Source organism: Quercus lobata, chromosome 3 (assembly GCF_001633185.2).
Source record: "Quercus lobata isolate SW786 chromosome 3, ValleyOak3.0 Primary Assembly, whole genome shotgun sequence".
Lineage (NCBI taxonomy): Eukaryota > Viridiplantae > Streptophyta > Magnoliopsida > Fagales > Fagaceae > Quercus > Quercus lobata.
In genome coordinates this window covers 66363629-66374124 of record NC_044906.1, presented here as the reverse complement: position 1 = coordinate 66374124, position 10496 = coordinate 66363629, and the positions used below count along the sequence as shown (strand labels likewise).

At 31.6% G+C, this 10496-nt stretch overlaps 1 protein-coding gene across 1 annotated transcript; it reads left to right on the top strand.

The window, feature by feature from the left end:
* Positions 1-1440: 1440 nt before the first annotated feature.
* On the top strand, positions 1441-4687 carry LOC115982950. The gene is made up of 3 exons (XM_031105713.1): positions 1441-2101; positions 2212-2506; positions 4347-4687. Exons 1-3 carry the CDS (start codon positions 1589-1591, stop codon positions 4367-4369), a joined length of 831 nt encoding a protein of 276 aa, XP_030961573.1. The 5' UTR covers positions 1441-1588; the 3' UTR covers positions 4370-4687.
* Positions 4688-10496: the final 5809 nt, after the last annotated feature.

Here is a 10496-nt window from a genome sequence, read left to right as displayed (position 1 = left end):
CCTCCTGGAACTTCCTATGGGCAGCTGTAAGGCTGCTTCCTTACTGTTCAGGTATCACCTCCACATTAATGCGGCCAGAGAGTTGGTTGAGAGGTCATTAATGCGGAGGCAGCTGTAGTTACAGATATTTGTTTGTCTTATCTCTTTCATCCTTAGTCGGTTACTCTACCCTTTACGGTGACCTAATTCTGAGATCTGGTCGCAATAAGACCAAGTCCCGATCGTCCTCGGACGCATACTGCCGAGGAGTATGGTGTCCTCGGACGGATACACATCCTCGGATGGGTCACGGGCCCAACAATCCTGAATCAATTCTGAACCCTATGGGCCTATTGATCGAACGGTCCCCACACCAAACATAGTAAAATTAAATAATTTTCTAGAAATTTTTTTTTGGAAACTAATTCATTTTCAAGAAAACGTTAATGTTGAAACAAACAAACTTAAAGTAATATTAAGTGGAAATTACATTTTACACTCTAAACTATATCCCTAATTATATTTTATACCCTAAACTTCAGAATACGTAGTTATCACTTATCTTCATGAACTATTAATATACCAATATTATACTTTTCACCCCGACGTCAATTCTTCTATTATCTTAAATAGAAAACTCAATCATGTGCGAATCACTTGACCTTGTGCCACTTAAGCATGAGTCATGCGATTCACATGTGATTAGGTTTTCTATCCAAGATAATGGCAAAATTTACGTCAGGGTATAAAGTATAACATAAGTTATAATTTATAGTGCTAACCGTGCATTTTTTATTTTGAAAGTGTATGATGCAAAATTTAATTTAGAATATAGTTTATGGCGGTAAAATGTAATTTCTCCTTATATAAACCAATTCACGGTGTCGGCAAGTCAATTTCTAAGCTTTCATGATCTAAAAATTGTAGTTAACTACTTTAGCATAGTTAGATAACTAGCATTAGTTGTTCTAAAAAATTATATTTTAACACATCAAAAAGTTAATTTATCTATCATAAAACAAGAATTTTGGACCTTAGTGCAACTTCATATTTTTTTAGACCTGAACAAGGTGCAAAGTATAACAGAAGTTATAATTTATGATTCTAACAGTGCATTTTACATTTTAAAAGTGTATGATGCAAAATTTAATTTAGGATATAATTTATAGTGGTAAAATGTAATTTCCCCTAATATAAAAAGTCAATTTTTTAGCTTTCATGTTCTAAAAATTATAGTTAACTTCAGTATAATAAAAGAACTAGCATTTAACACGACAAAAAAGTTAATTTATAAGTTAATATATCTATTATAATGTAGCATTTAACAATACCACGTCTCTTACTTTAATTTTCAACCACAAAATGTTCATCAAAAAAATTTTCAACCACAGAATAAGAGATCTGACATGTAAGAGGAGAGAGAAAAAGAAATTGGCATGATGTATACCAGCAGATCTTTTTAAATAGAAAGCACAAGTTGCACAACAGCTCAAATTCATCATTCACTTTACCATTCTCTTCAGTCTGATCATTCACATGCATGGGGATTAAAACATTTCTTGTCTAAACTCTGAAAATTCCAACAACAAAGTTTTTTACTGAGAGAGTAATGGACCTCTTCGGCAACGCCAAAGCGGTCCGCCTCCGTAGCCACCATGACAAGTACCTTGTAGCCGAGGAAGACCAAGTGTCCGTGACCCAAGAGCGAAACGGATCCTCCACCTCCAGCAAGAAAGCCTGGTGGACCGTCGAGTTTGTCAAAGGCACACAATCCATAATCCGACTCAAGAGCTGTTACAACAAGTACCTCACTGCCTCGAACCACCCCTACTTGTTTGGCGCGACGGGTCACAAAGTGGTGCAATCTCTGCCTCAGAGGCTCGACTCCTCGCACGATTGGGAACCCATCAACGAAGGGTCCCGGGTCAAGCTAAAGACCCGGTTCGGCAAGTTCTTGAGAGCCAATGGTGGTATGCCACCTTGGAGAAACTCTATCACCCATGACATTCCTTTTAGGGACTCTTCTCAGAATTATATTCTCTGGGATGTCGATATTGTCGAGATTCAAGCTCAGTCTCCGAGTCAAAACTCACACCCACCATCACATCAGAATTCTTTGGAGGTTCTGAGTTTTTTTTTTTTTTTTTTTTTTTTTTTTTTTTTTTTTAATATAAAAATTGAATATTTTGGTTTAGCTGTAAAAGTGTTTTGTTTTTGTGTTTTGGTTTGCAGTCTAGTGGTTCGAATGATGTGAGTGCAGCATCACCAAGGTCAGAGGGGAGGACTATATTCTATCATGTGGCTGAAGATAATGGTGAAGTGGATGATGAAGCTGTGGAGGAGTATTTTACTTACAAGGGTAATGTGGTTGAAGAAATGACTCAGAAATTGGAGAGAGAGACGGGTTTGGAGGGTATTATAGTGTGTACTCGGAATCCCTTCAATGGAAACCTTCATCCCCTTCGATTGCAGCTTCCTCCAAACAATTCAACTATGCATGTTGTTTTGGTTCAATCTTCATCCAAAGGTGAGTTTTAACCTTCAGTTGGATTGATCTTTTGTTACGTACATGAATTTTGGGCTATGGGTCCATAATAGATCATGTAGAAGTGGGATAATGTTTGGGGTTTATTATTTGTGTGTTATAGAAGTTTGATATTTTAACATCTATGTTTATTAGAGTCCTTGGCAGTAAGAGTGTTTGTAATTCTTGGTAGTAGGACTCCAATAGTTAAAGTTAGTTTAGTTATGTCCTAGTTTTTAGGAGAAGATTATGTGAAGTGAGTCCATGACTAGAAATTGTTAGCACCTTACTAGGTATTTTATTTGGGAGCTGTTAGTTCCTAGTTTTTAGATTGAAAACGTTGTGAGGTCCTTATTTTTCGATTGTTAAGATGTAGAAACTAGTAACTGGTATAAAACCAGCTAAGTATTTGTATTAAGTAAAGAGATCAGATAAGTTTAATCAAAGTTGGATCCTAGTTGGTTCCCAAAGTTTAGGATTTCCTTGGTCAAATCCGAACTTTATCCATTGTTTATTTTTGGTTCATTAGATTTAACCAAAATTCTATCTTCTTTTCTCTAAATAATTCTATTTGCCCTCCCAAAAACTGTGTATATATCATCTTTCCTGAATTCTTAATCAATTTTGTGATAACTGGTGTATGAATCTGATAAATAATTAGCATTACAACCTGGTAAAAATGATTTTTTTCGGAAATACACGGACACACGATCAGTTTGTATTAAACACAGAATTCTAATAGATTAGATTCTGATCTGATTCCCTATGCTTTATTATTAGTCAAATGGTACATAAAGTGATTTATTTTTAAAAAAAGGGGTTGAGCATAAAGTGCACAACCATGCTTTGTGAAGCTCACTGTAGGGTAGTCAAAGCCTTTATTGTAAATTAAACATTGAATTTGAAAGGTGCCTGTTTGCTTGGAGGGAATATTTTTAAGTCTCCAATTTCCCTCGACATTTCAGTATTTGGTCATCAGTTGCATACTAGGAAAGCACATATTTGGGCTGTATTGTCAAGTGGTGCATAAGGCTTTTGAAGGATACTGGGAAACTATGGATGCAGATTATCATTATAAAAGAAACGTACAAAGATTTACCAAAGTGGCAAGCATGTTAAATATGCTAACTGGTAGTTACTTAGCTTCAGTAATTTGACTCTTTAGCAAGATTGCTTTCTATGTCAAAATAATTATCACCATGTGATGTACTCTTGTAGCTTTTGAATCTTGATAGGTACCAAATTTTTTTTTTTTTTGTTTTTGTTGTTGATACTTCTCTCTGTTTTACACTAGGATTTTTTTATTTTTTTTATTTTTTTTATGGGACACTAGGAGGAGTTGAATAGATATAGAAAGGATAACTATACAATGAAGGCTAGCAAAAGAAAGACTAGAAAGTAACAATTAGGTATGAAAGACATGGTTGGTTTTAAAGTTCTATCCCATTCCTTTAGAATACCTGCAATTACCAACATAGTTGTAAGATCAAAAGTTTGTTTGGAGGGACAATATTGCTAAGCATGTGAAGATATACTATTGGTCAGTTTGGTGGATTTCCAATTTGTTTCATCAAATGACATAAATGTCATTGAAAATGTAATTTCATAAGAGTTCATTCCTACTATTGTGATCCTCTTGATTGCATCAGAATATCAAGCGCTGCATCTCTTTTGCGTTCATAATATCACTGAGATAACTATGACTTAACTTGTATCATCATATTCTTTCATCTTCACCATCAGCTTTAAGGGCTGTAGTGAACAATTTGTATTCTTATTTCTTATTTTTGATTGCCCATCTCCATTTCATAATATCTTTTTGTCTTTGCTTTTGGTGTATCAGTGGCAACGGACTTCGCAAATTAAGTATCAAGAGAAGCATCATGAGGTACATTGCAATAATTTTCATATGAATGAACAATTATTCTGTAAAATTATGATTCAGGCCAGTTTGTATGCCGCCTCAAAGCATTCGGGATCTTACTCTTTTTTTTTTTTTTTTGAGAGGGTGGATCTTACTCTGTTGTGTGGTTTTTCTTTATTTTTAGCCGGAATACTCTGTTCTGTTGTGTTAATAAATTAGACAGTTGAACGGAGAAAGCTCAAAGCACATGCTTCTATTTGATATGATGGGCAGTCATAACAATACTAGTGACCCATCAATAAAGTTCCTGTTTGGTTCTTCTTGGAAGCTAATTCTGATGATACTCTTCTGTGGGGTTCATCAAAGGTTATATTACATTATAAAATGGGTTCAGTTACTGGATGTCTTCAGGAGCATTTGTTAATGGGTTTTACTAACGAGTGCCTTAGGGCACTCATTAATAATTCACTTTAGGAAAGTTTTGATACTACTTTTATGAGAAATGAAAAAAACTGTCAAAATATTAATTACTTTTTTTTCATTTTCCATAAAAACTTTCTTTATATGGATTATTAACAAGTGCCCTAAGGACACTCGTTAACATTTCCCTTTATTAATAACAATTTTAAGGAAGTTCTAATACTATTAATTTTTATGAAAAATAGAAAAAGTTGTTAAAAAATCAATTGTTTTTTTTTTTCCATAAAAACCTTCTTAAAATAATTAGCTAACAAATACCCCTAGGGTATCCATTAACGAAATACTTATAAAATATAAGCAAACGTGTCTTCATTATTTAAATAAAAAATAAAAAATAAAAATAAAGGAGCAATGCAAGGTTTTGTGATTTTGTTTTCCGGAATGCATTTAATTTCTCTTTCTAGACTTGCGTAGTTAATTTTATTGTAAAATTACTTTCAGGGGTATTTTTTTTTAATTGCATATAATTTGAAGGTCTAGTTAGGCTTTATTATATAAGGAAGATAGAGTATAGAGAGGAGGGAGAACGTAGGGATTATATGGTTTTGCCTAACGACCTACATTCACGGAAGAAGTCCTAAACGACTACATCTTCACTATAATCTCAATTCATATGTTACAATGAATCCTAAGTAGGGTACATATAAGATTTGGTGATAGGGTTAGGAATACATGGACTTAACACTATAATTAGACCCTTGGGCCAATACACATGAATCTAATATCTCTAAGTCCCTAACACACCCTTCAAATTGAAGGTAGAAGTTTGAAGACAACTTGAGTTTGGAATGTAACTTGTGAAGATAAAGTTGCCTTGAAGATGACCGTGAATAAATGCCAAAAAACAAAAAAGAGCCTAAGAAGGCTACACTAGTGACCAAGCAAGATTTTCGTGTCTCAATTTGATATTGTTCAACTAAAATTCCTAGTTTTATTGAAACCAAAATTTATCTTAATTGTAATTTAACCAAGAATTAGAGTCAAACTTTGGGATAAATTTGTAGAGGCAATTGATGCAAGTATGTACTTTGATACATCAACTACTATTAATTTAAAACTTTGAGATAAATTTGTAGAGGCAATTGAGAAAGCAATTCTTTCATTTGTACAAGATATGTCTTTAGAACTCTTAATTTAGACTATTCATGCTTGAATGGTCCTAAGTAAACTATCATTGTTTTCTATAAACTCTTCAAACTTGAATGCGAATTTAGATAGTCTAGAGGTTATAGATCTAAGAAAGAGGTTAGTACAATTTTAAAATGAATTGTTTGTGGTAGTTAAATTTATATTTTCTTATATTAGTATTTTGTGCCAAGAACATTGTAGTTCAACTAATACCTCTTGGTGTTTCAGTAGAAACATCTAGGATTCAAATCTCCCCTCCCACAAGACCAGAACTATTGAATAATCCCTCCCCCCCTCCCCCCCCCCCCCCCCAAAATACTCAAAAGGAAATACTTAAATTTGACACATTGTATAAAGAGGCAATATTTTATACTGTCTAACAAAAAATGATTATGTAGACAAAAGTAGAGTCAAACTTTGGAATAAATTTACAATGACAATTAATAAATAGATATATTTAAGTGATGTTAGTGATAAAACAAATTTTACTACATAAATCTTATAAATTGACATGTTACCAACTACTTAAAAGTAATTTATATATATTTATTTATTATGTTGTTTTAAGTGTCATCAATCATAATCTTGCCACATCAGTTTATAATTTTTTTATGGTAAAATTTGTAATAGTTCTAGAATTTTACCATGTGTATTAATGAATCTAAATCATGTGGAACAGGTTAGAGAAAATAAAAAAAATAAAAAATTGTCGAGTGATTTTAGAAATACTACAAAAAGTTTACAAATCAATGTGACAATAAATGTGATGAGTGCCACTTAGAAGTTTATAAAAATCCTACAAACAACTTATAAACTAATGAGTGTTATATCAATTTGTAAAGGTTATGTAAGAAAATTTGTAGTATTTTCTAACAATATAATAGATTTGAATTACATTTTATGATTGGTGACATGTTTAAGACCTATATAGTAAAATTTGTAATATCCTTAACATTACTCAAATCTTTCATGACTTTTGTAAGGACGTGTTTTGGACCTTAGACCCAAAGTATGATTGGATCCAAACCCAATACAATGAATTTGTAGAGAGTGAGTTGGAAAACTAGGCTCTAATGAATGAAATAACAGTTAGAATGGATTTTAAAAGATAAACAAACAGAAATGGACTGGAATTATCTAAATAAATTTGTCTTTGGCACAATTCGAGAAGATCTGTTCTAGTATATATTGATTGAAAATGGTTACAGATGTGGTTCAATCTACTACCGTGCTTTCTCTTACAAATTTCTGATCCCTTTCTCTCATTGCTTCCTTCTTCTTTTATACTCTTTTCTGTTTTCATCTCCACCCTCCACATGCAAGCTAGATGGTTGGCCTTGATACTTGTCCCATCAGCACCTTTTTAAAGTCTTTAGGTAGTAGCTGTAAGGCTGAAAGTCACTGTTCAGGTATCACTTCCACATTAATGCAACCAGAGAGTTAGCTGTAAAGCAATTAATGCAGTAGTAGTAGCTTTCTCCTTAGATGTTTTAGGACTCCCTTCTATCCTTTGTTTCTGCAATGCTTATCTGTGCTAGCAGAACTTCCTGGAACATCCTCTTAGACAGAAGACCACCTCTACAGATCTCGGCTTGGGTTAGCCGATGGGGCACTCATCCTCGGCCCAACCTCCAAGGCCATTGTGATCAAAACTAACTTCTTCATTCACTAATACAGACTCCCTTGACAATGTTTACCCTTCCTCGAATGACCCCTTATACATAGATAATGAGCTCCTAGGCTCAATACCCCTACAACTTTAATGTTATATAATACTCAATGTAATTATCTTTTAAGCCCTGTATTTCTTAAATGAATTTAAATTAAACACTTTTATTTTTAAAATTTTAAATTAAACCATAAAGTTTAAAATTGTTACAATTAAATCATCTAATCAGCTTAAAATTGAACTATAGACTTTTAAAAGTCATATCAATTTAAATCTTAAACTTTTCAAATATAATTTTATAGTTTGATTGGAAATTTCAAATGAAATAATATTAAAATTTTAGAGTTTGATTTTAAAATGTTAATTTAAAAAAAAAAAAAAATACAAACTAAGTGCCAATGGCTTTTTTTAATCAAAACAATAGCTTTTCCTAGAACCATATAACTAAAAGCTTCTTTAGCAAATTATTTAGTTATATAGCCACTTTTGAAACTCAAATTTGTCCAAACTAAGTTTCAATCTCTTTTGCAAAATAACTAGTATGTAACCCATGCTTACACACGGGAATGAAAAATTGTAGTAGTACTATTGATATTAGCTTGGGTTATTAAACATATAAGACATAGTTTGATCAGTACATTTAGAGGTATTAAAATAGTTTTTTCTTGCAATTTTCATGATATTCGTTACTTACACCAAGTTTTTCATTACATTGCTATTACATACATAATTTTGAAAATCACTATCAGATTTACATATACAATATCAATTCACAATTATTGTCTATAAAATTCTACTAAATACAACACAAAATAAAATAATAAATTGGTCAAATAATATCTCTTAAATTGAATGAGAATAGGTGTATAAAATCATTCAGCTCAATTACAGTTTGTTACATTCAATATCTTCGTATACAAATATCTGAATAGAAATTGTATAAAAAATATATTCATTAGTTCAGAGAAAAAATAATAACAAAATTCTAAACAATTTAATTTGTATGGAAAGCTAACAAAAGCAAAATCCAATTTTGATTCTAACTGAATTTTCTATAAACTATGGTTTAATATATATATATATATATATATATATATATAACCTAGTTAGTAATAGACCGTACATAGTCATGGCATATTACATAAATGACTTATAAATTTGATTTTTTTTTTTTTTTTAGTTATATGATTAGGTTTTTTATGATTTATTTATATTGGACTATTCGTTTTCTACACTAAATTAACTCATTTGGTACAAAAATTAAAAAAACTTAGATTAAATGGGACACATGGTGCAAGATTAAACTCTAATTGAAATCCAATTTTTACACAGAATTAACTCACTTGGTACAAAAATTTAAAACTTAGATTAGATGGGACATGTGGCACAAAATTAGACTTTAATTGAATTCCAACTTAAATTTCAATTGGATTTTTTCTCAGCTTTACCTATTAATCTATATATATATATATATATATATAGAGATGAGTAAAATACCATTAACACCCAAGGTTCAAGACTTTTCAAAATTGACTAATAATTAACGATTTAAGGACCAAGTTGAATTTAGGAGCCAAGTTAGTCGATTTTACCCGGTAATAATTGCACAAAATATCCCTCACATATATATAGGGTAGACCCCACAAACGTGGACCCATAACTTACAAACAATTCTAATATTGAGTTTCAAAAGAGACTATAACTAAATAACTTACGAACAAAACTTTTTAGTAATATAATTTGCAAACTTTTAGACAAATAGGCCAAGTGTCTATGATTTAAAAAAAAAAAAAAAGGAAAAAAAAAAGTGTAAAGTTAAACATTCATTCATTTATTATATTATTTAAATAAAACCAATTAATTATCGTCCCCTCAATTTGTAATCTTTCATGTACTCAACTTTGTAGATATATTCGGCATAGCAAGTTAGCAACCATTAGCAAGGATAGAAAGCAGTCAAAGCACAAGTGCACCACAGCTCAAACTTCAGGATCCACTATCCACTTACCACTCTCTTTAGTCTCACTCACATGGTAGTAACATTTCTGAAACACTTTTTGAATGTGTGGACAACTTCAAAAGACTGAGTCGTATGGAGAATTTGTCAATGATGGATAAATCCCATAGGGGTTGATAATGATACTTGATAGCACATTGTTTGTTCCTTTGGGTCAGCTATTTGAAAACATACTTTAAAAAAAAAAAATAGTTTCAAAATTTTGCGTTCTAAATACATAATTGAACAATTAGTAATATTTGAAAGATGTGATGTTAAAAAATTACCTTGTGAAAATACAATATGCTTTTAAGAATGACACTTTCAAAAATAGTTCTTCTACGACCATAACTCTAATGTGATCGATTATGATTGGTAGACAACCAATTTCATATGAACTCACTACTTTTTCTCCACCACTCATAGTTGACCACATCAGAGCGATGGCAAGAGTTATGGTACAAAAGTTGGCTTTTTCTTTGAAAAAACTTTCTATGAGTTACTTTATCCATAGCTACAATTTGAGATCATGCTTTTTCCCCAAAATTTAAAAATTTTCATTATTTTAGCAAAGCTAAATTGACTCTATAAAAACTGCCGCAATCCATGGCCTTATTTTAGCAATAATTTGGGGGACACGCGAGGGGCCCTGCAGAGCATGAAGAAGAATATTCATAAAAATAAATAACTATTACGGCATTGAATAAAGATTTTCAATTCAAGCTTATGTTGTCTAAATATTAAATTGAATTAACATAATTCATAATAATAATAATGGATTAAAGTATCATAAGGTAGTGATTCTGATTTCTGACACATATATTTCTCTAATAAAAATTGCATTTGAGTCATTCTA